This window comes from Rhinatrema bivittatum, chromosome 6, assembly GCF_901001135.1.
Source record: "Rhinatrema bivittatum chromosome 6, aRhiBiv1.1, whole genome shotgun sequence".
Lineage (NCBI taxonomy): Eukaryota > Metazoa > Chordata > Amphibia > Gymnophiona > Rhinatrematidae > Rhinatrema > Rhinatrema bivittatum.
Genome location: NC_042620.1, coordinates 91859601 through 91884004, shown reverse-complemented (window position 1 = coordinate 91884004; position 24404 = coordinate 91859601). Strand labels below are relative to the sequence as shown.

Genomic DNA, 24404 nt, shown 5'->3' with positions numbered 1-24404 from the left:
GGGGTGTGAAATTTTTCTATGTACGAAACAAGAGCAGAATCTGGGGATGATTATATCTGATGATCTCAAAGTGGCCAAACAGGTAGATAAGATCATGCTAAGTGCCAGGAAGATGCTTGGCTGCATAGAGAGGAACAGTTAGTAGAAAAAAAAAAGGAAGCACGGAAATTTTGAATGTTGATACCAATGATTATAAAAAAGGTCTTTTTGCGTTAAACCAATTTTCAGAATTATGGTTAACGTTGTGTATATTTGACACCTTTGAAGTGAGTACACTGATAAATATACAGAGGCTCAAATATCATATGAGGTATCACATTCTACAAAACAGCTTCCACTCATGATGTTCGTATGAATTGATTATTTGTTTAATACATCATAATTGCACAGTTCCTTGTTTGCTACTCGTGTACAATATATGAAAAAGCATATCGAAGAGCAATTATTTTTATTTTCAATTTTTGTATAGAAAATATTTTAGTTAACATTTATAACTTATCTGCATTAATACTGTGTTTATTGTAATAGAAACATCTAGCCTGAACACGGATTCATTTTCTTCAACTTTATCCAATTGTCTGTTAACTCAGGAACATGCTCCCATTTCTAAATATTACATCTGGAAATTCTAATGAGACTTCTTCACATCCATCAACTGTTTCTCCTGTTGTAGAATCTGTTATGAATCAGCTTACAAAGCATCTTAAAGAAAATTAAGATGGTTATTCATAGCCTGCAGGCCCATAGTGTCATACAAGAGTACATTTCCTCAGCTACTGAACTAATTGGGAGACCATTATTCCATTGTGACCCCACTCAGCAAAGGTCAGAAAATGCCTGATTGTTTTTAGTGGATTTTTGTTGCTTGTTTCAGAATTATAATTGCACAATTTTTAAAAATGTATCATTTGTAATATGGTTGAATATTTTAATTAACCATTAGCATTTATATTTCATGTTATGTATGGTTATTTTATATATTAATAAAAAATAAGAGTATATTAAAGCTATCTTGCATTAGTGGCCAAGCATCTATTTTTTACAGCAATTGCAAAGTAGGTTTACTTACATAAGTGCACTTTACACATGTAAGTATGAGGACTTGGACATAGTTGCTGTTATATAGACCTGGTTAACAGTCTCACGATGGGATACGACCATCCCTGGTTATATCTTGATAAAGGAAGGAAGGAGAGGACACAAAAGGGGGAGAAGTAGCTCTTTATGTCAAAAACAATATTCAAGCAGCTGAAATGCAAGGGATGTGGGGAAGGGAAGAAGCATTGGTTCTTTAAAAAAAAAAAAAGAGGATGGTGCTTCCATTTACATAGATGTAGTTTACAAACCTCCAACTCAAACAGAAGACTTGAACAGAGATCTGGTTGAAGAAATCCAAAAGATAGGAAAGAAGGGAGATGTTGCTCGCTGGAGATTTAAATTTGCCAGATGTGGAATGGAATATCCTTTCTGTGGAATCTTCAAGTAGGGAGATAGTGGATGTCCTTCAAGGGGCTCTGCTCAAATAAATGGTAATGGACCCCACTAGGGAGGGTGTGATAATCTATCTAGTACTCACAAATGGGAAAAATGTATCCAATGTCCAGGTAGGTGCCCAGCTGTGCACCAGTGATCATTAGACGATATACAGGGTCATTCAACAATTTGCGATACGCCATTATCAAGTGCGATAACTTGATAACGCACGTGATAAACAGTGCATCGCAAATTACGTATGCAAATTTAGCATTAATATAAAAGTGGGTGGAGTGGGGCAGGAAAAATGCAAACTAGGCCTGGATAGCGCTTCCTGCAATCCCTTTCGCACATTATCGTGGGTTTTTTCGTGGCAAATAACTACACCCTTTTTCTTGGCATTATAGGCTAAAAAGTCATTATCACACCCGGTATCGCGCAGCGTGGTATTATTGTGGTGCGTATTCGGCACGAAAAGAACTCCAAATGTAAAAGACACACCACCCCTACCATGCCTTCCTGGACCAATAAAAACATCTGTTTTTATCAAGTCAACTCTCCTAAACCCATTTTGTGTGTGTCAATTGTACTTGCAAAGGCATATATGATGCCTTGCCACACGAGAACCCGTGGAAGAAGAACAACGTGAACAACAAAGGCTATTTCCAAGACGTCTCATGGAAGTACCAGCACCACAGGCAGAGGCTGTGGTACTGCCAGCTCAGGGCTTGCTCCAGCATCCTGTATGCAGGTGGCCACAGTGCTGGAGAAACTTAGGGCCAGATTTTAAAAGGGTTACGCGCATAAGGTACGCATGTAACCCTTTCAGAACCCCCCTGCTCGGCGGCGCACACAAGTCCCGGGGCTTGCAAAAAGGGGCGGTCGGGGGCGTGGCCAGGGGCGCGGTTTTGGATCGGGGGCGTGTTCGGGAGCATGTGGGCGGTCCGGGGGCATGGCCGAGTGCCCCAACACAGCAGCCTGTGTCGGGGCCTGCTGTGCCGGCGCGCGTAAGTTACTACTGCTCAGAGGCAGTAGTAACTTTTAAGATAAAGGTGGTGGTGGTGGTGGTGGGGGGGGTTTCTAGATAGGGCCGGGGGGGGGGGGGGGAAGGAAAGTTCCCTCCGAGGCCGCTCCGATTACCCCAAAGAGCGTATATTTCCTCAATGCACTTCCTTGCTTATGCATTATCCTATTTTCTTCTGTTGGATCCTTCTTCCAATTTTTGAATGAAGATCTTTTGGCTAAAATAGCTTCTTTCAGCTCACCTTTTAACCATGCCGGTAATCGTTTTGCCTTCCTTCCACCTTTCTTAATGTGTGGAATACATGTGGACTGTGCTTCTAGATGGGTTTTTTTTTTTTTTAAAACAATGACCACTCCTTTTGCACGCTTTTTACCTTTGTAGCTGCTCCTTTCAGTTTTTTTCTAATCATTTTTCTCATTTTATCAAAGTTTCCCTTTTGAAAATTTAGCACGAGAGCCGTGGATTTGCTTACTGTCCCCCTTTCAGTCATTAATTCAAATTTGATCATATTATGATCACTATTGCTAGGCGGTCCTACCACCGTTATCTCTCTCACCAAATCCTGTGCTCCACTGAGAATTAGATCTAAAATTGCTCCCTCTTGAGGTGCTGCTCACCCCAGTAACATTATCTCCTCAAGTTGCGCTTTTGAATTTCCCTGTAGATTCTTTGCCTAAATCTCAATGTTCTTTTGTGAAGGCTGTTCTAATGGCACTGCGGGGGGTCCTAGCTCGTGATTGGCGGAGTGCCCATGTTCCCCCGTTTGATAGTGTTTTGAGACGCCTTCACTGGGTATACTATATGGAGAAATTAACTGCAATTAAATATGATCGTTTAGCACGTTTTGCTGAGCCTTGGAAATGGTATCGGCAGTGGCAATTGACACATTGTCAGATTCCTCTTTGAACATACCTTTCCACTGGCATTAAGTGGTTGGGGCTGTTCCTTTTTGTTCTTCTGACGAGGTAGTTTTGGGTGAGGCCTGGTACTTGGACACGGGGATAATGGTTATTTTTGCTGCACATGTTCTCTGATTTCGTTTTATATTTTCTTTATTTTTGTACAATGTTTTTTTTGCTTCTTGCTTCTCTTCATTGGGAGGGGGAGGGGGGTTGGGGGTGGTTTTGTTAATGTTTAAAAAGACAGGGTTGTTCTGGTGGACTGGATGTACTGCCTGTATTATTGGTGCTCTTTTTCTTTGTATAATTTTTCTTACTATGTACTGGCTGTGTCTCTTTCTTACTGATGGATACCCTGTGAATAAACAGTTTATTACAAAAAAAAAAAAATTGCTCCCTCTCTCGTCGGTTCCTGAACCAATTGCTGCATAAAACTGTCATTTATTCCATCCAGGAACTTTATCTCTCTAGCATGTCCCAATGATAAATTTACCCAGTCAATATTGGGGTAATTGAAATCTAGAAATATACAGAAGCAAGCTTGCACATAAACAAGTCCACAAAGTCACTGGTGCAAGTAAAAGAATAAGGTTCCATTCAATAGTATAAGAATTTTTATTAAACCCAAAGTTTATAAATCATTCATTTAATACGGCAACTCCATACGGGTAGCAGCAAGAAGAGTTAAAGTCCCCCGACATGGTCCCGTGTTTCGCGGAGGCTGCATCGGGAGGGACCAACAAGACGTAATAAACGTCTTGTTGGTCCCTCCCGATGCAGCCTCTGCGAAACACGGGACCGTGTCGGGGGACTTTAACTCTTCTTGCTGCTACCCGTATGGAGTTGCCGTATTAAATGAATGATTTATAAACTTTGGGTTTAATAAAAATTCTTATACTATTGAATGGAACCTTATTCTTTTACTTGCACCAGTGACTTTGTGGTAATTGAAATCTCCCATTATTACCGCACTACCAATTTGGTTAGCTTCCCTAATTTCTCTTAGCATTTCATTGTCCGTCTACCATCTTGGCCAGGTGGACCGTAGTATACTCCTATCACTATAGTCTTCCCCAACAAAGGGATTTCTACCCATAAAGATTCGATTGTGCATTTAGTCTCATGCAGTATGTTTATCCTGTTGGACTCTATGCCATCCCAGACAAAGCGCTACTCTGCCTCCCGGGTGGCTCCTCTCTGTCATTGCGATATAGTTTGTACCCTGGTATAGCACTGTCCCATTGGTTATCCTCCTTCCACCCTGTCTCTAAGATGCCAATTATGTCTATGTCATCATTCACTGCTACAAAAATCACAAAAACCATGCCCAGAACTACAAGTAATCTGGGGACTTCTATATCAATCACAAAAACCAGCAGTCAGTCACCCAGTTGCACTTTAACCATTCTATATGTGCACCAGTGAAATTATTTTATTATATTTTTAAATATTTTTTAAATTACAAATTTGTAGGACCTCCAAGTCCACAGAGTGTATAGATCACACACTGTTTCTCCTTATAAGTCCAACTTTATTTTATTATATTGTATTTATCTTGCAGAAGATTGTAGTGCAAAAAATTTGTTTTCGGGAGCAGTCTGACTGATTACAGAGGAGATTTTTCAAAGATAAAGACTCCCTGATGCAGAATTCGAAATGTGGATTCATGTTGGGGCAATGATGTTAACATTAAGATAAGTGGGAAATTTATGCTCTCGTGACTGAGACTGTGTTTTGATTGAGACTGCTCTGATAAAGTAACCAACAATATAGAAGATTTGAATAAGACATTTTAAATAAAGAAGTGAGAAATCCCTAAAGTTGGGGTATAGTTTTAAAGATAAATACAATATAATAAAATAAAGTTGGACTTATAAGGAGAAACAATGTGATCTATACACTCTGTGGACTTGGAGAAGGGCCATTGCTGGTTAACAAGACTGTAGATGGGAACTGGGTAGATAAAACTCCATTTACAGAAGAGAATGGATGAGAAGAGCTAGGAAAACTCAAAGTGGACAAGGCCATGGGGCTGAAAGAGCACACACAGATGTGCTGGCAGGTCCGCTGAAAGACCTGTTCAATAGATCCCTGGATTCAGGAGTGGTGCCATATGACTGGAGAAGAGTGGTGATTGTCCCACTACACAAGAATGCTAACAGAGAGGAGGCTGGAAATTATAAGCTGGTTAGCCTCACCTTCTCTGCTGAAGGAAAGGACAGTGAACTATCTAAAATCTGGTGGGTTGCTGGACCCTAGGCAGCATGGATTCACCAGGAGAAGGTCCTGTCAGACTTATCCAATTTTTTTTTGATTGGGTGACTAGGGAACTGGATTGAGGAAGAGTACTAGATGAGATGTACTTGGCTTTCAGAAAAGCTTTAGATATGGTCCCGCATAAGAGGCTCATGAATAAAATGAGAAGCTTGGAGTTGACACCAAGGTGGTGGAGTGGATTACAAACTGGTTGACTGACAAGAGACAGCATGTAATGGTAAATAGAAACTACTCTGAAGACAGAGCGATAAGTGGAGTGCCACAGGGATCAGTTTTGGGACCTGGCTCTGATCAATGCCTTTGTGAGCAACATTGGGGAAAGGATAGAAAGTAAAGTTTGTCTGTTTTTGGATGATACTAAGATCTGCAACAGAGAGGACACATCTAAAGAAGTAGAGAGTGAAAAGTGATTTAAGAAAGCTTGAAGAGTGGTCAAAGACTTGGCAGCTGGGATTCAATGCCAAGAAGTATAGAGTCATGCATCTGGGGTGTAGTAATCCAGAAGAGCTGTCTGTGATTGGGGTGAAAGTCTAATGTGCACGGACTGTGAGAGGGACTTTGGGGTGACAGTCTCTGGCGATCTGAAGATGGTGAAGCAATATGACAAGGCAATATCTAAAGCCAGAAGAATGATGGGCTGCATAACCAGTAAGGAAAAGGAGGTGATAATGCCATTGTACAAGTCCTTGGTGAGGCCTCACCTGGAGTACTGTGTTCAGTTCTGGAGACCGTATCACAAAAAGGACGGAGACAGGAAGGAGGTGGTCCAGAGAAGGGCAATCAAAATGGTGTGGAGTCTGTATCTGAAGACTTATGAGAAGTTGAAGGATCTAAATATGTATACCCTGGAGGAGAAGAGGTGTAACGGAGATGAAACAGACTTTCAGATACCTGAAAAGTTTTAATGATACATGAACGTCACACCTTTTCTATCAGAAAGCAGTCTATAGTACTGGGGTCATGAAATGAAACTCTAAGGACGATGACTCAGAATCAACATTAGGAAGTATTTCTTCACGGAGAGAGTGGCAGATGCCTAGAATGCCCTTCCGGAAGAGGTGGTGAGGACAAAAACAGTAAACGAATTCAAAAAGGTATGGATAAACAATGTGGGTCCCTAAATGCTAGAGCATGGAAATGAAGAAAAGGGTGTATATTGGGGTAACCTGCTGTGGCAGTTACCACCTTTAACCAAATAACTCATGATTTTGATGTAATTGCAATATCGCTCTCCACTTCAACAGCAGGGGTAAAAGAGGAATTGGATTCAGACAAGAGTTAACCCAGGGCCCTGACTTTTACGGTCCGGGGTACTGATATGCAAATATTAGGGAAAAAGCGCAGGACTACTTCTATCAACAAGTCCAAAAGCAACGAACGGTCAAGCAGCATTGTCTGAATTATCAAGGCTACTCACCAAGTAAACATGTTGCTAACATAAGGCTTGGAGGTAACCTGCACAGTTACTGCCATAAGAAATTTGCTGGGCAGGAAAGACCATCTGTTCTTTTTCTACCATCATTCCTATGTTATGAAAATTGCTATGATATGCACCACTTTTACACACACAAATCCTTTTGAAAATTATCCCCATTGTTTTTAGGGGCATGTGTTTCTGAATCTCTCTGTAAGGGTAAATAATTGTATCGTATATTAAAAAAATTAAACATCTTGCTACATATGCAATTTTATTTGAAAGTAAAATAAAAATTTGATTTATAAAATGTATTATGCATGTTTGCATGGATGTGTGTCTTTGTATATATGTTTTTTCATCATGTTTTATTCTGTAACTAGATTATGCTGTACTTAAATTGTTTGACAAGTTTTATCCCATTAATACCATATTGTATTTTAATCAATGTAGATTTTGATTATATCTATTTATTTTACTGAATACTGCTTTGATGTTTGAAGGATATATTTGAAACACTGTCACTGTGGTGGGCTGCATCCGATCAAGAATCAAACTAATTTTTTTTTGATTGAGAATACTTTTATTTGTAAGTAAGAATTCTCTAAAAGAATTACAGTAACCGATGATTATACCCTTTGATGCATGGATCTCTTTATATAGTGACAATATTGGTCTGTTTCTTTTACTTTGCCTCTAAAGAGATGATCTCATGTGCATAGAGCAGCAGCCAGTTTTTCATGAACATCCTCATGAAGACCAGGTGCTTGCTGCCATGCTAACGTTTTGGCTCTCATGGCTACTGCAGAAATTCTAGAGAAAGCATCATATGCAGCATAAACTGATCGAATCAGAGGCTTTCCATATTCCTTTGCTTCATGCAATACTGGAATAAAACAATTCATGGTATCTGTAGAAAGCTGCTGGTCATATCTTGCAGCTTTTGTAAAGAATTATATATAAACTGTACCATATACAGCTGATGAACAGTTATTCCGGATGTTAACATAGCTGATGTAACACCCACAGGGATAGTGACCCTTGTTGCTGCGATGTGATTGGCACAGCTTTATCAAGTGTAGCCACTAGGCCCACACCAGCAGCTGGCTGAGAAGCCCATATGGAGGACAGGTTGGAGCTTCATCTATACCAGCCGTAGATAATGGCGTTTGCCACATTCTTGTTTTAAGGTCCTGTATTGGAATTGGCACTGCTTGTTTAGGAGTTTGGATATATTTTAGAATACTGAACGTGTTTTTCTCTAGGTTCTCTCTCTTTGGAACCTAGGTTCTGTCTAGGTTCCAAAGTAAATGGAATCACTTTAGCCAGTTTTTGAAGAAAACTGGGTATAACTTACCTTCCGGCAAAAATGTACTTCTAGGAAGTTGAGAAGAGGGGTCCAAATCTGGATAACTGTGATCCCTTCTCAAGAATCTGACAACAGTATAGATTGTTCTTCTAATGTTGCTCTATCCTTGGACAAAGGTGAACATTGAGACTTCATTTGCAAATGAGGCTGCATGATATCTTGTCTGGCTTAATGTGGTGGAATTATAGATAAATTCATTTCTGGGCCATTGATTCTAAAATAGAAGACTCTAATGTGAAAAACCATGAATGTAAATAAAATCATTTTTGTCAAAGTTAAGCCACATTTTCTTCACAAAGGAGGAAGAAATGTCTCTGCACAGAGACGTTAACAGTGCTAATAAGGATAAGGGTTTTGTTTTGCTTTTTAACTTGTCGGTGGCACTTGTGAGTGAGACTTCTTCTCCAAGGAGTAAAGGCATCTTTATTCCAAGAACTGAAGAGTCATTAGCAAGGACAGAGCCTCAGTGCCTACTGCTTTGGTGCTAAAGAGTGCAGTTTCTCTCCCTGCTTAATAAAGAGGGAATATTATTTGTGTCAAAACTTCAGAGTCTTGGTGCTTAGCACCAGAGGACTCTGGCCATTTTAATTTAGACACTGATCTCTCAGCTGCTGATTGTTTCCTTTTCACTGTTCTAGAAGGTTAAGGGGTACTCAAAAACATTCCTTGAGTGAAATGTCTGAAATATATGGTCCTGGAGACAGTCATGCAGAGTCAGTTCAGTTAGGGACATCATGTGTCAGTCCCAAACAATGAAGACAGAAGTCATGGGACATTTTGTGAAGATTGGTTTCTTGTCTGCCATTACAAAAAGAGTTGAAGCCAAGAAACTCAATTTTCAAAAATAAAATAGCAAATTTTGTTTTGGAGAGTCGCCAAAAAAAAAAAAAAAGCACTAATTAAAGAAATTAAAAGTAAATAAGTAAAAGCTCTGTGAGCAAAAACTTTTGAGGAGTGGCTAGGGAAGAGCAAAAATGCATTCTTTCGCATGAGTAGAAAAAAACCAGACTGAGGAGACTGGCAAAGTGGTGGCGGCTGTGTGGGAACCCCTGCGGCATGCTCAGAAAAACCTCCTCAGTTTTTCCAAGCTCTGAGAGTGCTTTTCTGTCTTGCCACCATCAGATAACATCACCTTCTTGAATGGATTACTGTCATGCTTGTTCATGGAGAAAAACACATATGCATTAAGTATATCTCACAACTCCCAGTTATTGTCAGTTGGTTTGTACAATATGAAACTACAAAATAAAATGTAAATATTACTATAAGGTACAGCATGTAATACAATTATTTAAAAAAATAGAGGATAATTTTCAAAGGCAGTTAAGCGAGCTAGATTCTCCCATGATGAAAATTGTCCTGCTAAGACCAGCTGAAGACAGATATCTAGTTTTACTAGGCAGCTAGATTTAGCAGCTCTAAAAGACAGACATTCCCGGGGCATAACTTGGTGGAGAGGGAATACTGCATGGGCCTGCTGAATATTTCAATAGATGCGTATAGTTTCCCCTGCCTAACCTCATCTGCTGATATAGAAGGAGCAAAGTATGTGGGTACATTTGTATCCATCTGTGTGTTAGTGAATTTCCAAAGAAAAACAAGTTGACTAGTTCCTTTTTAAAAATTAATTTCAGGTACATGGGTACAAACGTACTTCCACACTCTGCCACTAGGTAGCTTGATAAAAATTGTCCCAATAATGTGACCTTCCTTTATGCATGTCTTACGGATTAATTGAACCCCTTCAATGAAAATCTCTTGTTATCAGGGGAGAAGGTGACTAATCAAATTGGTGGTGTACCAGTATGGACCTGAGCCTTGCCCCAACCCTAACCACTAGGAATAGCCTAGTGGTTAGAGCACTTGCCCCAACCCTAACCACTAGGAATAGCCTAGTGGTTAGAGTAGTGGACTATGAACCAGGAGACCAGTGTTTGAGTCCCAATGTCACTCCTTGTGACCTTGGGCAAGTCACTTTACCCTCCATTGCCTCAGGTACAAAAACTTAGATTGTAAGCCCTCTGGGGATAGAGAAATACCTACAGTACCTGAATGTAAACCAGTGTGATATCTCAATTGACATCGAATGTCAGTATATAAAAAAAACAAAACAAATAAATAAAAACCCCCACAAAAAGTACTAAGGCCAGGAACCATCCTAGCTCCCATGGGGGTCTGGCATAGAAAAAGGGGTAGGAGAGATGCCTATTTGCCTCCTACTCACTGACATTCCTTAAAAATGGCCCCGGATGGCTGAGACCAGTGCCATAGTGATGTCAGAATGGCACCAGTCTCAGGGCCGGCCAGCACCATTTTGGAAAATGGTGTCGGCCTTGAAACTGGCGCTATTTTGCTCCCGGGGAAGCCCAGAGGCTGCTTCAGATCAGGTCCAGGGCTGGTGCAAGGGTATTAGGCACCCTAGGTGAACCTTATGGACTTGCACACACCCTCCTTCTTGACAATTAAAATATTATGCATTTATGATGACTGATTTTACATGAAAAAAGGACATTAAAAGTACAGTCTTCTGAGGCAAAAATATCACTTACAAAATACATAGACTTACATGCACTGGTGCCAGCCAGAAGACAGTGCAAAAAGACACTTGGAATTAATAATATTACCTACTGAGGTGTTGCGTGTGGGCTTGGCCCTCAGAAAGCCATGAGTAAACTGAATTACAATTACAATATAGTAAACTTCCCATGTCAAAACAGCATTAACTGCCAGCACAGAAAATATTACACCAGGCCTTAAACAGCAATATACCTCCTATTAGAAAAACAGAACAAGCCAGGCTGCTAAACATCCCTTTATAGAAACTACATGCTAGCAGAATACCTCACCACAATGACATATAGAACACAGACAAACCCTTACCTAATACAGAATAAAGACACCATAAAACATAAATAGAAACATGGAGACAAAAACCAAACTGGAAACCACAAGCCAGACCTTGTATACACTACAACCACGGAAAACAGAAATATTACCTTGGATTAGCAGTAGGGGAGGGTAGTTGTGCACAAACGCTCTCCTCGCTCTCTCAACCTTACATGCACAGACACACACACACTCTCTCGCTCTCATATACACACATGCTGTTTTGTACACACAAACACGTTCTTTTGCTTATACATACATACACACTCATTCCTCCTCCAGAGGCACAAACAGCAAGAGTAGGCTACTCCTTCAGCTCCCATAGCTGATGGGGACACTTCCTATTGCTTTTGGCCATGGGAGCTGCGATGCTGCTCTTCATCCTGCTCCTGCCCACATGCAAGCCCTGCAACTCTTCCCAGGCCACGGATGAGCTCTGCAGCTTTTCCTCCTGCTACTACTAAGGCTGCGGCTGGGCCCTGTGGCTCTTCCGAGTCTGCATGCAGGTCCCACAGCTCTTGCCTCTGCTGCTTCTAACACTGGTTGGGTTCACGGTTCATCCTCTTGCTGCTACTGAAGCTGGGTGGGCCCTGTGGCTCACTCTTCTGCTTCTTATTGCACAAGCCTATATGGTGACGTGCTCATAATGTTTCTGATGGCAGCCTTGGTGGTGGGGGTGGGGGGGCGGATTTTGCTGCTGGCGGCCATAGCATTTCCTCCTTCTTGCCCATGCAGACCCATGCTACTCTACTTCCAATTCCGGGCCCATGCAGGCAGGAAGGAGGAAATGTTATGACCAGTGCTGGCCTAGAACGGTGGCACTTGGGCTGCAGAGGATGTTGGTGATGCACGGCACACCCCTTTTTCTTCAGTTGGTGATTCCTATGCACCACTGTGCACTATGGATGGTACGCCACTTCATGTTATCACATGGAATAACTGAAAATATATAAATTGGCTTTATAAGGGTGGCTCCTCAGCTGAATGCAAATACTATTGTAAGGGAGACCTGGATAGGTATCTGTTCTTTCAGAATTTATGCAGGTGATGGAGAGGATACACCAAAGACGTGGATGAAAGACATACAGGATGATTTTTACAGGTAAACAAGCACTAAAATTTTACAAATTTTCTCTCAACTCAGCTAGCTGGCATTGTCAGATCATCAGTAGAGATGGATGAGGTGAAAGAAGGAAATATATTTTCAAAAAATGATTTGACTTTACTGCATTTATGTAGGCCCTACTGCCATTAGAATGTGCATTATATTAGAAATTTGGGCGCACCACAGGAAAGTGTTGTAAGCAAACTGGAATACCTTGTTATAATTCTTAGCCAGTTCCAACATCTCTTTTACCACTGTTTCATTTAGTTTGCAGTGTTCACTGTAGTCCTGAAGCGTCAAACCTTCCATCCAACTCTTTTTATGCAAATTTAGCAACATCTGGAAAAGAAAAGCATGTATAATTTAATTTAAAGTGATACCAATGCACGTGCTAACTATTCAGATAGAAAAATAGCTTACTTTTAAAATACACTTTGCAAATTTGTGTTCCTGGTGCACATAAAGAAAAGATATATGGGTCAATGCTAAATTATATCACATTCAAAATCTACCTGCCTATAAAAACAACTCTCCCAAGTAAAGTGAGTACATGGAAATCACTGCAGCTTTACATTACTTTTGCATCATAACAAAAATAATATGCCATGTAAAAAGAGAAAGCAACATATTGAAGAAATGCGTTGTAAATTTGATGTTAACATTACAGTAAGATAGCTTGCTATATTCTATGAGCACTACAAATACCTTCTGCTCCAGTTCATTCTTCCTGTAGTTGATCGTAATGGAATAGTAATGACGATTCAATCCATGAATCAAAGCCTACACAAAAAGAAAAAAAAAAAAAGAAGTGTTTTTTTTTTTAATTCAAATAAAATTATTTGAGTTAGCTCCAGCATGCAGTTCATCTACAAGAGTACCATTCTAGTGTATTCTCTGTACAGGTACAGCACAGAAGAAACCGGTATAACCATTTTACAAAGCACCTACTTTTTATGGCAAATATGTTGGCTAAGTACTCTTGAATATACAATGAAAAGCAACATGACTTTCAGTTATTTATACAACTGTGCTAGTGGGAGGGTGATAAAGCCATTTCCATGGAAAAAAAACGAGGTTTACCCTGTATAAAGGGGCTTTTTGATTACTGCCCACCCTTTATACTTATGTTAGCAATGCAGGGTACTTTCAGCCGCATATGTTCGGAGGCATTTCCGGACAGGGTTTTGTTGGGAAGGCTTTTAGGCAAGCAAGTTTTGAATAATTAAAACTATCCACATATTTTGCCTTGAAAAAGTATCTGCACAATAAAGAGGGGCAAATTTGTGCAGGTGTCTTTTCCATGGGATAAAAATCAAAGCAAAACTAACAGCATAGTTTTGCTTTGATTATTCCGGCAAACTCCATGGGTGAAAACTACCCATGGGATCTGCAGAAATGTAGGCAGTTTGATTATTGCCTCCAGAATGACTGCATAACTCCGTGAAAACCAGGACATTTTCATATCATACTGTTATATATACTCTCTCCCCAACCAGCCGGCCTCGATGCCGATAATGCGGCACTCAGCCAGGCAAAAATAACAACTTAAATCTGAAACAAAAGCAGAATCGCGCCGAAATCGCCGAGCCCCGCCCACCCAAACCGCGCCTCCAATCGGGAGCCAGCCTGTGGGGTTTTAAATTTACTCACACCTTCGGCGCCGCGCGTCGTGCGCCGCGCGTCGAAGGAGCGCGACAAAGGGGCAGGCCCCTTAAGTAACCCACGTAAGTAACTTCAGCCATAACAACACTATAGTAACAGATAGTAAACGTGCTGAAACCCTACGGAGTTTACTGCCTGCATTACAGCCAAATCCTGTTATAGCCACCGCAGCATCCAGTCCATCCACTCCAGCATCCAGTCCAGCATCCAGTCCAGCCACTCCAGCATCCAGCATCCAGTCCAGCCACTCCAGCGTCCAGCATCCAGTCCAGCCACTCCAGCATCCAGTCCAGCCACTCCAGCATCCAGCATCCAGTCCAGCATCCAGCCCAGCATCCAGTCCAGCCACTCCAGCATCCAGCATCCAGTCCAGCCACTCCAGCATCCAGCATCTAGTCCAGCATCCAGTCCAGCCACTCCAGCATCCAGCATCTAGTCCAGCATCCAGTCCAGCCACTCCAGCATCCAGAATCTAGTCCAGCATCCAGTCCAGCCACTCCAGCATCCAGTCCAGCCACTCCAGCATCCAGCATCCAGTCCAGCCACTCCAGCATCCAGCATCCAGTCCATCCACTCCAGCATCCAGCATCTAGTCCATCCACTCCAGCTTCCAGTATCTAGTCCAGCATCTAGTCCAGCATCCAGTCCAGCCACTCCAGCTTACACTCCAACAATCTGAGAAGAATGCCTCCATCCTTTCCAATCCCAATCCTCCCACACTGTCCACCTTCCAAAGGACATTCAACTCGACACGCCAATCACCACAACCTTAAATCCCTCTCTCCAATCGTGATCACTCCCATTACCCAACTGCTAGGCCTTTCACTATTAACGTTAACACTATTCAATGCACAATCCCTAACTAAGAAATCAGTAATACTAAACGACTATCTCATCGATGTGAAACCGGATATATGCGCAATTACTGAGACATGGCTCAAACCTTCAGACACTGCAATAATTAACCAATTACCCACAGAGACATACAACTTCTTCCCCATCCCACGTCAGGGAAAAAAAAAGGAGGAGGAATCCTCCTAGCTACAAAAAAGGACCTCAGATTCACTCAACACTCCTCCCACACCGACTCGAAACTCAAATTTGGCTTCTTCTCGTCAGACAAACTCCAAATTTTACTTCTCTACGCTCCTCCAGGCTTACTGGAAACAGACGCCTCTCCTCTGGTCGAATTAACTACTTCCCTTATCAATCTAGATGCCCCAGCTATAATCTTAGGTGACTTCAACCTGCACGTCGACAACTCCATATTATCACCTAACTGCGAAGCCTTACTCACAGCATACTCCGCTTTAGGTTTCACTCAACTAGTTAACGAACCCACACACAAAGCCGGACACACGTTAGACCTTATCTTCGTCAATACAGCAATCAAACTGGTCCAGCACCCCACCTGCACGAAGGTACCATGGTCAGATCACTCCCTCATAACTTCCTCATTCTCAATAAAAGATACCAGTCCATCTCACATACCCTCACATTGCTTCACTTACAGGAAAACATGCACCACAGAAGATCTTAGCAATCACTTATCATATCTCACCCAAGTAGACTTCACCAATCCGAACTCAGCGCTTCGATCTTGGAACACCATCACGGAATCGATAGCAAACAAGCTATGCCCTTTAACAACAAAAAAACCTCACCCCAACTCCTCCAAAAGGCAACCATGGTTTACCCTAGAACTAAGAAAGCTTAAACTACTGCTAAGACAAAATGAGGCTAAATGGCGCAAAAACCCATGCACCGTCACTCTATCTACCTATAAATTAACTCTTCACCAATACAAATCCAATACATTAAGATCCAAGAGGAACTACTACGCATCCAAGATCCACCACCTAATCTTCGACGCTAAAGCCCTCTTTAGCTACGTCTCTAACCTCACTCAAATAAACCCTTCAGAAATCGCTCTAAACCAAGCCAAATCTAAAGCGGAAGAACTAGCGCTATTTTTCAACAACAAAATCAGCAAACTTCTAACTCAACTGCCCCCTAACACCGCTTCTACTTCTACTTCAACACCACATCAGACCGCCTTCAAAAATTCCTGCTTAGAAGAACTGGAACTCACTTCTTCCATTGAGATCCAAGGTATACTACGGAAAATGAAACCATCTTCTCACCCTTCGGACCACATCCCCTCAAAATTGCTTCTATCAATTCCTGACCCCATCTCCAAATCCCTGTCAGACATCATAAATTGCTCATTAACACAAGGATCTTACCCAGATGACCTAAAATTGGCCTCTCTCAAACCACTACTCAAGAAACCTAATCTAGATCCTAATGACCCAAACAACTACCGTCCGATCGCCAACCTCCCCTTCATAGCCAAGATTATGGAGAAATTGGTGAACACCCGACTCTCAAACTACATTGAAGAAAACAACCTCCTTTTCCCATCACAATACGGTTTCCGCAAAACACTAAGCACGGAGTCCCTCCTCATTTCCTTAACAGATCACCTCATCCTGGGCCTCGATAAAGGTCAAGCCTTCTTACTGATCCTACTGGACCTTTCTTCAGCCTTTGACACCGTTAATCATTCATTCCTCATTAACCAGTTAGCCTCCATAGGTATCTCAGGCACAGCTCTATCTTGGTTCATATCATTTCTCAGCAATAGAGGATACAAGGTCAAGATACAGAACAAAGAATCCTCTCAACACCCGTCGTCAGTAGGAGTCCCACAGGGGTCCTCCCTGTCTCCTACTTTATTTAACATTTACCTTATACCGTTATGCCAACTTCTCACCGACCTCAACCTCAAACACTTCCTTTACGCGGACGATATCCAGGTCCTGATACCCATTAAGGATTCCTTCGCAAAAACTCTGGCTTACTGGGATAAATGCCTTCAAAAAATTAAACTCCTCCTCACCAGCCTAAACCTGATATTAAATTCCGGCAAAACTGAACTCCTGCTCATCGCCTCAGAAAACAGCACCATCACCTCTGCACAACAAGCCACGCCAACAATCACACAAGTGAGAGACCTAGGAGTCTTAATTGATAATCGCCTGAATTTCAAAGCCACTATTAACAAAACCACCAAAGACTGTTTCTACCAACTACAAGTGCTGAAAAGAATTAGACCACTTTTCCATGCCCAAGATTTCAGAACCATTCTACAAGCAATCATTTTTTCAAAATTAGACTATTGTAACACCATCCTACTTGGCCTTCCCGCTTCATACACCAAACCGCTTCAGATGGTGCAAAATGCAGCTGCACGAATTCTGACAAATACCAGGAGAAGGGACCACATAACCCCCATTCTAAAGAGCCTCCATTGGCTACCTATACACTTTAGAATAATATACAAGGCCATTCTTACCACTTACAAAAACATCAACCAACTGGCTCCCATTGACCTACTGATCCCTCTCCGACTACACAATTCGTCAAGACCGACAAGAGATGCATACAGGGGATCTCTACAGGTACCACCGTCCAAATCCACCAGACACTGCACACTAAGAGACCGGGCTTTCTCTACAGCCATTCCACCGTTATGGAACTCCATCCCCTCAAATCTAAGAACAGAACCATGCATCTCAACTTTCAAAAAAAGACTAAAGACCTGGATATTCACACAAGCTTTCCCGGACGCCAATTGATAGAACACCGCCAAGCCACCCCTAATCTCCAACTATACCATGGTTAACTAATCTCCAACATGGTTAACTAATCTCCAACTCGGTTAACTAATCTCCAAATACACCATGGTCATCCTTATCTTCTATCGTTTACCTGTGTGAATTTCAATAACCTTTCCTTTCTCTTCCTTCTCAGCCAAGTTCTTATCACCCTGTTATATGTAACTGCCTTTTCAACACCATTGTTATAGTTATGTTTACTATGCACCCCTGTTTTATGTGAACCAGCACGATGTGACTGCTGTCTCGAATGCCGGTATATAAAAATCTGAAATAAATAAATAAATAAATAAATAAATATAGATTTCCTACATTTTAACATAGCCAAAAAGTTCTGCTGAAATGTTGCATCATGGATCTATTAAAAGGCATTAAAGACATTTGTAAGGAGGGGCACTTTAATAAAAGGTGCCAGTCAAATCACAAGTAAAAGGCAGAAAAGTAAGATAACACTTTTGTGATTTAAAAACATCGCCTGAGAAATACGAATAGTATTTTGACTTGAATTTAAATTTTATGTACCGGTAGTTCCCACTTGGTCAGAACTTAAATGGATCCTGAACAGAATGTGTTTGGCAACAAACAAGATAAATAATAATAACAGAACCAGTATTAGTACTAATAACGAAGGTAGCTCTGTTATTTAATCACTGCCACAGGCTCCTTTAAATCTTTGAACAAAGAACGTGGGCCTGTGCTGGCTGCCTGCTTCACCCCCCCCCCCCCCCTTTCCCCTCCTACCTACAACCTATCCTCAGTGCTGCCAGGCTTCTCCTCCTCCCTGGTGGTAACGGACAGCGCGATAACGCGGCTATGGCTATACGGCCAAGGAGAGGGGAGATGCCCAGCATGTTATGATGTCACCAGGAGGTTTTAGGCCACATTGCGGCCTACTAGTCCTCCTTTTACGCTGAGCCAGCATCTCCATCCTGCCCACTCTAGCACAGAGGATTAGCCTTTGAGAGTAAGAAATGGGTGTATTGAAGGGGCCGATTTGAAAATTCGGTCATTTTGGGGGGTTTTTGATGGGAGGTTGTCCGTTTATTGGGGGCTATAATATGTGTATATAGAAGATAATGTTAAGCTACTTTTCTTGAATTATTGTGCTATGTTACTATTCACTGTCGCAGCTAGTGGTGGGTGGAGCTGGTGGACAGTTTTAAGGGCTGGACATCTGTTTGCTGGGCCTTCATGACCGGTAGTGACTACACGTGTGGGCATGATAATGTTCAGTAAAAGGATCCTTGCTTGTCAACATGGCGGGCAGGCGGGGGGGAAGAAGGGGGTCAGGTTGATCTGGTTGCTTTGCTCGCTCCACGACGGGAGGCTGAAATAGGGGCAACTATATTATGGTGAAAGGTGTTCAGCTCAAGTACGCTAGGACAGAAATGTTTTTTTCTTGAAATCAGTAATAATAAAACTGGCTGTGGCCTTTATACCCAAAACTGGTTGGTGTGGTCTCAATCTGCTTCCTGGTCTGTGGATAGGGGCGGAGACAACAGCTGTCAACACTTTATTGCCGCAACAAAAAATAGCATGCTATGGGAAACTATTTTAGAAAATCATAAAAAATGCCAGAAATGAAACATTTGCACCAGCCAGCAGTAACATGGAGCTTCATGGAATATCATCAATAATGCTTCTCCAAAAGAGTGACTGTGGGCAATACAAGCCAGAGGTCTTGATTAAAAGAAAACTAGATAGAACTATTATTTTTATTATTACAGTATTTTAAATGATACAAAGTAAAACTCTGATGTCTATATTCAGAAATATCTGGCTAACCCACACAGGAAATTCAGCAACACAGCTATGCTGCTGAATATCTCCAAATAAATCACTAATGGGATGGGTATTAAGATATGGACCCTTGTAGACAAATGGCTGTGGATATAATTGGGCCCCTAGAGAAAAGCACAAAGGGACACCAACATATTCTAGTAATAGTCAAAGATGCCACCCGATTCCCATGGGCAGTACCCTTATGCTCCACCTCAGTGCAAGTAATTGCGACCAAGTTAATTAAAATATTTTGCCAAGTAGGATTTCAACAGGAGATCGTAACAGATCGGGGTACCAATTTTATGTTAAAGTTGTTAGAGCAAGTTTGGTCCCTGTTTGGGGTGAAACATCTAAAAACTTCTGCGTATCACCCTCAAACAGATGGTCTGGTTGAAAGATTTAACCAAACCCTAAAAAACCATATTGAGGCGATGTGTACAAGGTTTTCACCTTTTGAATTGTTGCACAGAACACAAACCAGGGGCAAATTAGATGTGGTAAAGGAGATGAGGGAAGGTGGAAGGGTGCGGGGAAACAAATGGTCCACTATGTGAGCGATTTGAGGGACCATTTACAGCATCTATCATTCTTGGCTCAGACCAATCTGCTACAAGCACAAGAAATGCAGAAAACATATTATAACAAAGGGACTAGGGAAAGGGAATTCTAACCTGGATAGAACATTTTGGTATTAGTGTCTAACTCACCAAATAAACTAGTAGCCCAGTGGAAGAAGCCCTCTGAAATGAGGTGGTTGCTGGGGAGTTAAATCAGGAAGTGCTGCAGTACTGGAGGAGGACCCAAGTTTATCATGTAAATGTGCTAAAACCTTGGAAGGAGAGAGAGGCCCTACTAGTCAACCAGGGAGGTGGGGAAAAAGAATTAAGTCCTGAGATAAGGGTTCTCCAAGACCCCGGGGAGGTGATGATTGGGGAAAGCTTAATCAAAAGGCAGCAGAATTGGTCAAAGAAGCTGGGGTCATATTCACTCCGCTTCCAGGGCAGACAAGATTTGTCCAGCATGGTCCAATTTCTCTCCAACTGAATTCTCTGTCAATCTCCATCACAACTCTGTGCGTTATCTAGACATTCAACTTGATTCTACTCTCTCAACGTGCGAACGTTAAAGTAATTATCTATTCTTCTTTTTACAAACTCCATCTACTATGCCATCTTAAGCCATCTTAAGCCTCTGTTGGACCCTCAAAACTTTAGAACAATTCTGCAGTCTTTGGTCATCACATCTCTAGATTATTGCAACGCTCTGAATACTGGTCTTCCTTATACCTTACTGAGTCAGCTACAACAAACAAAATTCTGCCACTAGGCTACTCACCAATACTCCTAGACATGAACACATTACTCCCATACTCCACAGCCTACACTGGCTTCCTAATGAGCACCGGATGAAATACAAACTTGCACTTATAATCCATAATCTATTATACTATATCAATTCTCCCTGCATCAGTAAAATTCTTAAAGTATATGTCCCAACCAGGACTCTTCACTGGAAATTCCTTCTCTTCACACAGCAAGAAAATCCTGCATCTGAGAGAATATATTAATGGCTCTGTATCGTTCCATGGTGCAACCTCATCTTGAATATTGTGTTCAGTTCTGGTTACCACATCTCAAGAAAGATACAGTAGAATTAGAAAAGATACAGAGAAGTGCAAACAAGATGATAATGGGGATAAAACAATTCCCCTGTGAAGAAAGGCTAAAGAAGTTAGGACTCTTCAGCTTGAAGAAGAGTTGGCTGAGGGGAAATATGATAGAGGTCTATAAAATAATGAGTGGAATGGAATAAGTAAACGTTTACTCTTTTGACAAGTTCAAAGACCAGGGGACACACAATGAAGTTACTGGGTAATACATTTAAAACTAATAAAAAAAATATTTTTTTAGTCAATGCGTAATTAAGCTCTGGAATTCGTTGCCAGAGGATGCGGTGAAAGCTATTAGTATAGCTGCGTTTAAAAAAGGTTTGAGCAAGTTCCTGCTGGAAAAGTCTATAACCAATTATTGAGGTAGAGTTGCAGAAATCCACTGCTTATTCTTGGAAGAAGCAGCTTGGAATCTATCTACCCCTTGGGATCCTGCCAGGTACTTGTGGACCTGGCTTGGCCACTGTTGGAAACAGGACACTGAGCTTGATGATCCCTTAGTCTGACCCAGTGTGGCAAACCTTATTATGTTCTTATTACTCATCCAGATAAATGGCGGCCACTAAATGCGGCGATATTCAGCCACTATCACTTAGTCGGCTAAGTGGCACTGAATACTGACCTCTTTATATCTTAACATGTAAATAGGCTTCTAGGATTACATAAAAATTTACACCTTGGCAAGTTAAATGACTATCATGAATTATTTTAAAAGATTATTGTAAATGAATTCTGTAATCACCTCATCTTAAAAAGTTGTGATTTTGGAAAGATCATTAGATTTTAAAAAAAAATGTCCATTTTTAGCCTGCTTTCTGAAGGAAAGGAAGAAAATGGACATGTCTGTGTGCGTGTGTATGTCTCACCCTAATAACTTTTGTTTTTAAGTGTCCAATTCCACAAAATTTTAAGCAAAAGTCAAGGGATCCAAGGGTATCCTGAATGGTATTTTCTTTTTTAATCCACATATACATGTGTGTAATGGAAAGTTGCAACTTCCTGCATATAATTAATGAAGTACACTATAATGGAAACTTGGCTTTTAATAATATTGCAGGTATAAAATTTCTGAAGTGTTGTCAAAAGCCTTGGCCCCACTTTCTTCAATTACAGCCAGTCTGTTAAAAAGCATAATGAAAAAAAGACAATTTTTTTTTTTTTTTTTTTTTTTTTTTACAAAAGACAGATTCCCAAACCATAGCTTCCTATAGTAAATAATTACAGGGTAAATTTACAGTAATATTTGTAATAATGAAACATGCATGACAATTATCCCTTATAACATTAGCGATTATAAAGGATATTACTATAGTTTGCAAACAAAAAGGCATGCTCTTTTCCAGAATGCTAGAGGTTTATGGTTAGAATGTTAATTGTTACTTCGCCTCACCAGAAATAAAAACAAACCAAATCTGAATCATCTTACTGTTCTGACCACAATCCTTCCAATGAGTCCAGGGATACTGGTCACACTTTAACAAGAAGCCATAAAGAAGTATTGCCACCTATTTTATGCAAAAATGTATTCTGCACAAAGTGAGGAAATGAGAAATGAAAACATATCTATGGGTTCAGTTTTTATTTTAAGTTCTTTACTTTAAAATGTCTGACAAATGTTTTTTTTTAGAAAGTGATTCACAAGGGTTCCTGATACTCAAAACCCGATGAAAGCTGTGAAGTCTGTCCAGAGAAATAAACCCTAATTAATGCAAGACAACATAAGAAATGCCATGCTGGGTCAGAACAAGGTCCATCGAGCCCAGCATTCTGTCTCCAACAGTAGCCAGTCTAGGTCACAAGCACCTGGCACCAGTAGTTGATCTTTTTCTTGTATCTCACTTCCAGGTTCTAGTAACTGTTTATGGACTTTTTCTTAAGAAATGTATCCAATCTTCTCTTGAACCCTATTATGTTAGTTGCCTTGACCATATCCTCTGGCAACAGATTTCATAGCTTGATTGTGTGCAGAATGAAAAAATATTTCCTATGATTTTTTTTAAATCTGCTGGTTGCTAGTTTATGGAGCATCCCCTCGTCCTAGTATTGACTGAAAAGGTGATTAACCGTTCCCTATTTACCCATTTCACTCATTTGTGATTTATAAATCTCAATCATATCCCCTCTCGGGTCATCTTTTCTCCAAGTTAAAGAGCCCTAACAATCTATTTAGCCTTTCCATAAAGTAGGTTTTCCATTAAGTTTATATCATTTTTGTTGCCCCTTTTCTGTACCTTTTCTGTTTGCTGTGTCTTTTTTGAGGTGGGGCCACCAGAACGGCACACAATTCTTAAAAGTGTGGTCGTATCATGGATCTATACAAAGATGGCATGATATTCTCAGTTTTGTTCTCTATTCCTTTCCATGTAACTCCTAACAGTCTATTTCCCTGTCTGACTGCCATAGCACACTGAGCTGAAGATTTCAAGGTACTATCCACAAGGACTCAGAAGTCTTATTCCCGGGTGGTGACTCCTACCTGTAGTTGGGATTACTTTTCCCTATGTGAATTACTTTGAACTTTTCCACATTAAATTACACCTGCCATTTAGAAGCCCAGTCTCCCAAGATCCTTCTGCAGTTCCTCACAATCTGTTGCTGTTAACTGCGCGAAACAATTTAGTGTGATCTGTAAATATGGATCTTCAGAGGGATAGCCATGTTAGTCTGGTGCAGCAAAAATGACAAGAGGCAGGTGGCACCTCTTGTCAGCTGTAAATGTGGTCACCTTGCTCATTGTTCCCTTTTCCAGATCTCAGGTCCCCTGGGGTAGTCCACTCATGAACTTTCTCCATTTGGAAAACTATTTAGTCCTACCCTCCGTTTCCTGTCTTTTATCCATCCACCATAGGACACTGCCTCCTATTCCATGACATCCCAATTTCCTGACTAGTCTCTCATAAAGGACTTTGTCAAATGCCTTCTGAAAATCCAGATACACTATATCAATTGGCTCACCTTTCTTTATCTGCTTATTTATACCTTCAAAAAAAATCTAGTAAATTGGTAAGGCAAGACTTCCCGTTGCAAAAACCATGTTCACACTCACCCATTAAACCACGTCTTATCCATGTGCTCAATAATTTTGTTTCTAAGCTTCTAGCATTTTGCCTGGCACCAGGGTCAGGCTCACTGGTCTATAGTTTCCCAGATTACCCTTTTTAATA

At 41.1% G+C, this 24404-nt stretch overlaps 1 protein-coding gene across 2 annotated transcripts in view; it reads right to left on the bottom strand.

Moving 5' to 3' along the window:
• The window catches only part of PSMD14 (proteasome 26S subunit, non-ATPase 14), a 204025-nt gene that overhangs the window by 12206 nt on the left and 167415 nt on the right, over positions 1-24404 (bottom strand). For both annotated transcript variants that reach the window (XM_029605601.1, XM_029605600.1), the window contains exons 8-9: positions 13153-13227; positions 12661-12786 (exon numbers count right to left, since the gene is read on the bottom strand). In XM_029605601.1, coding sequence (XP_029461461.1) covers positions 12661-12786; positions 13153-13227 — 201 coding nt within the window. The remainder of the gene's footprint in view (positions 1-12660; positions 12787-13152; positions 13228-24404) is intronic.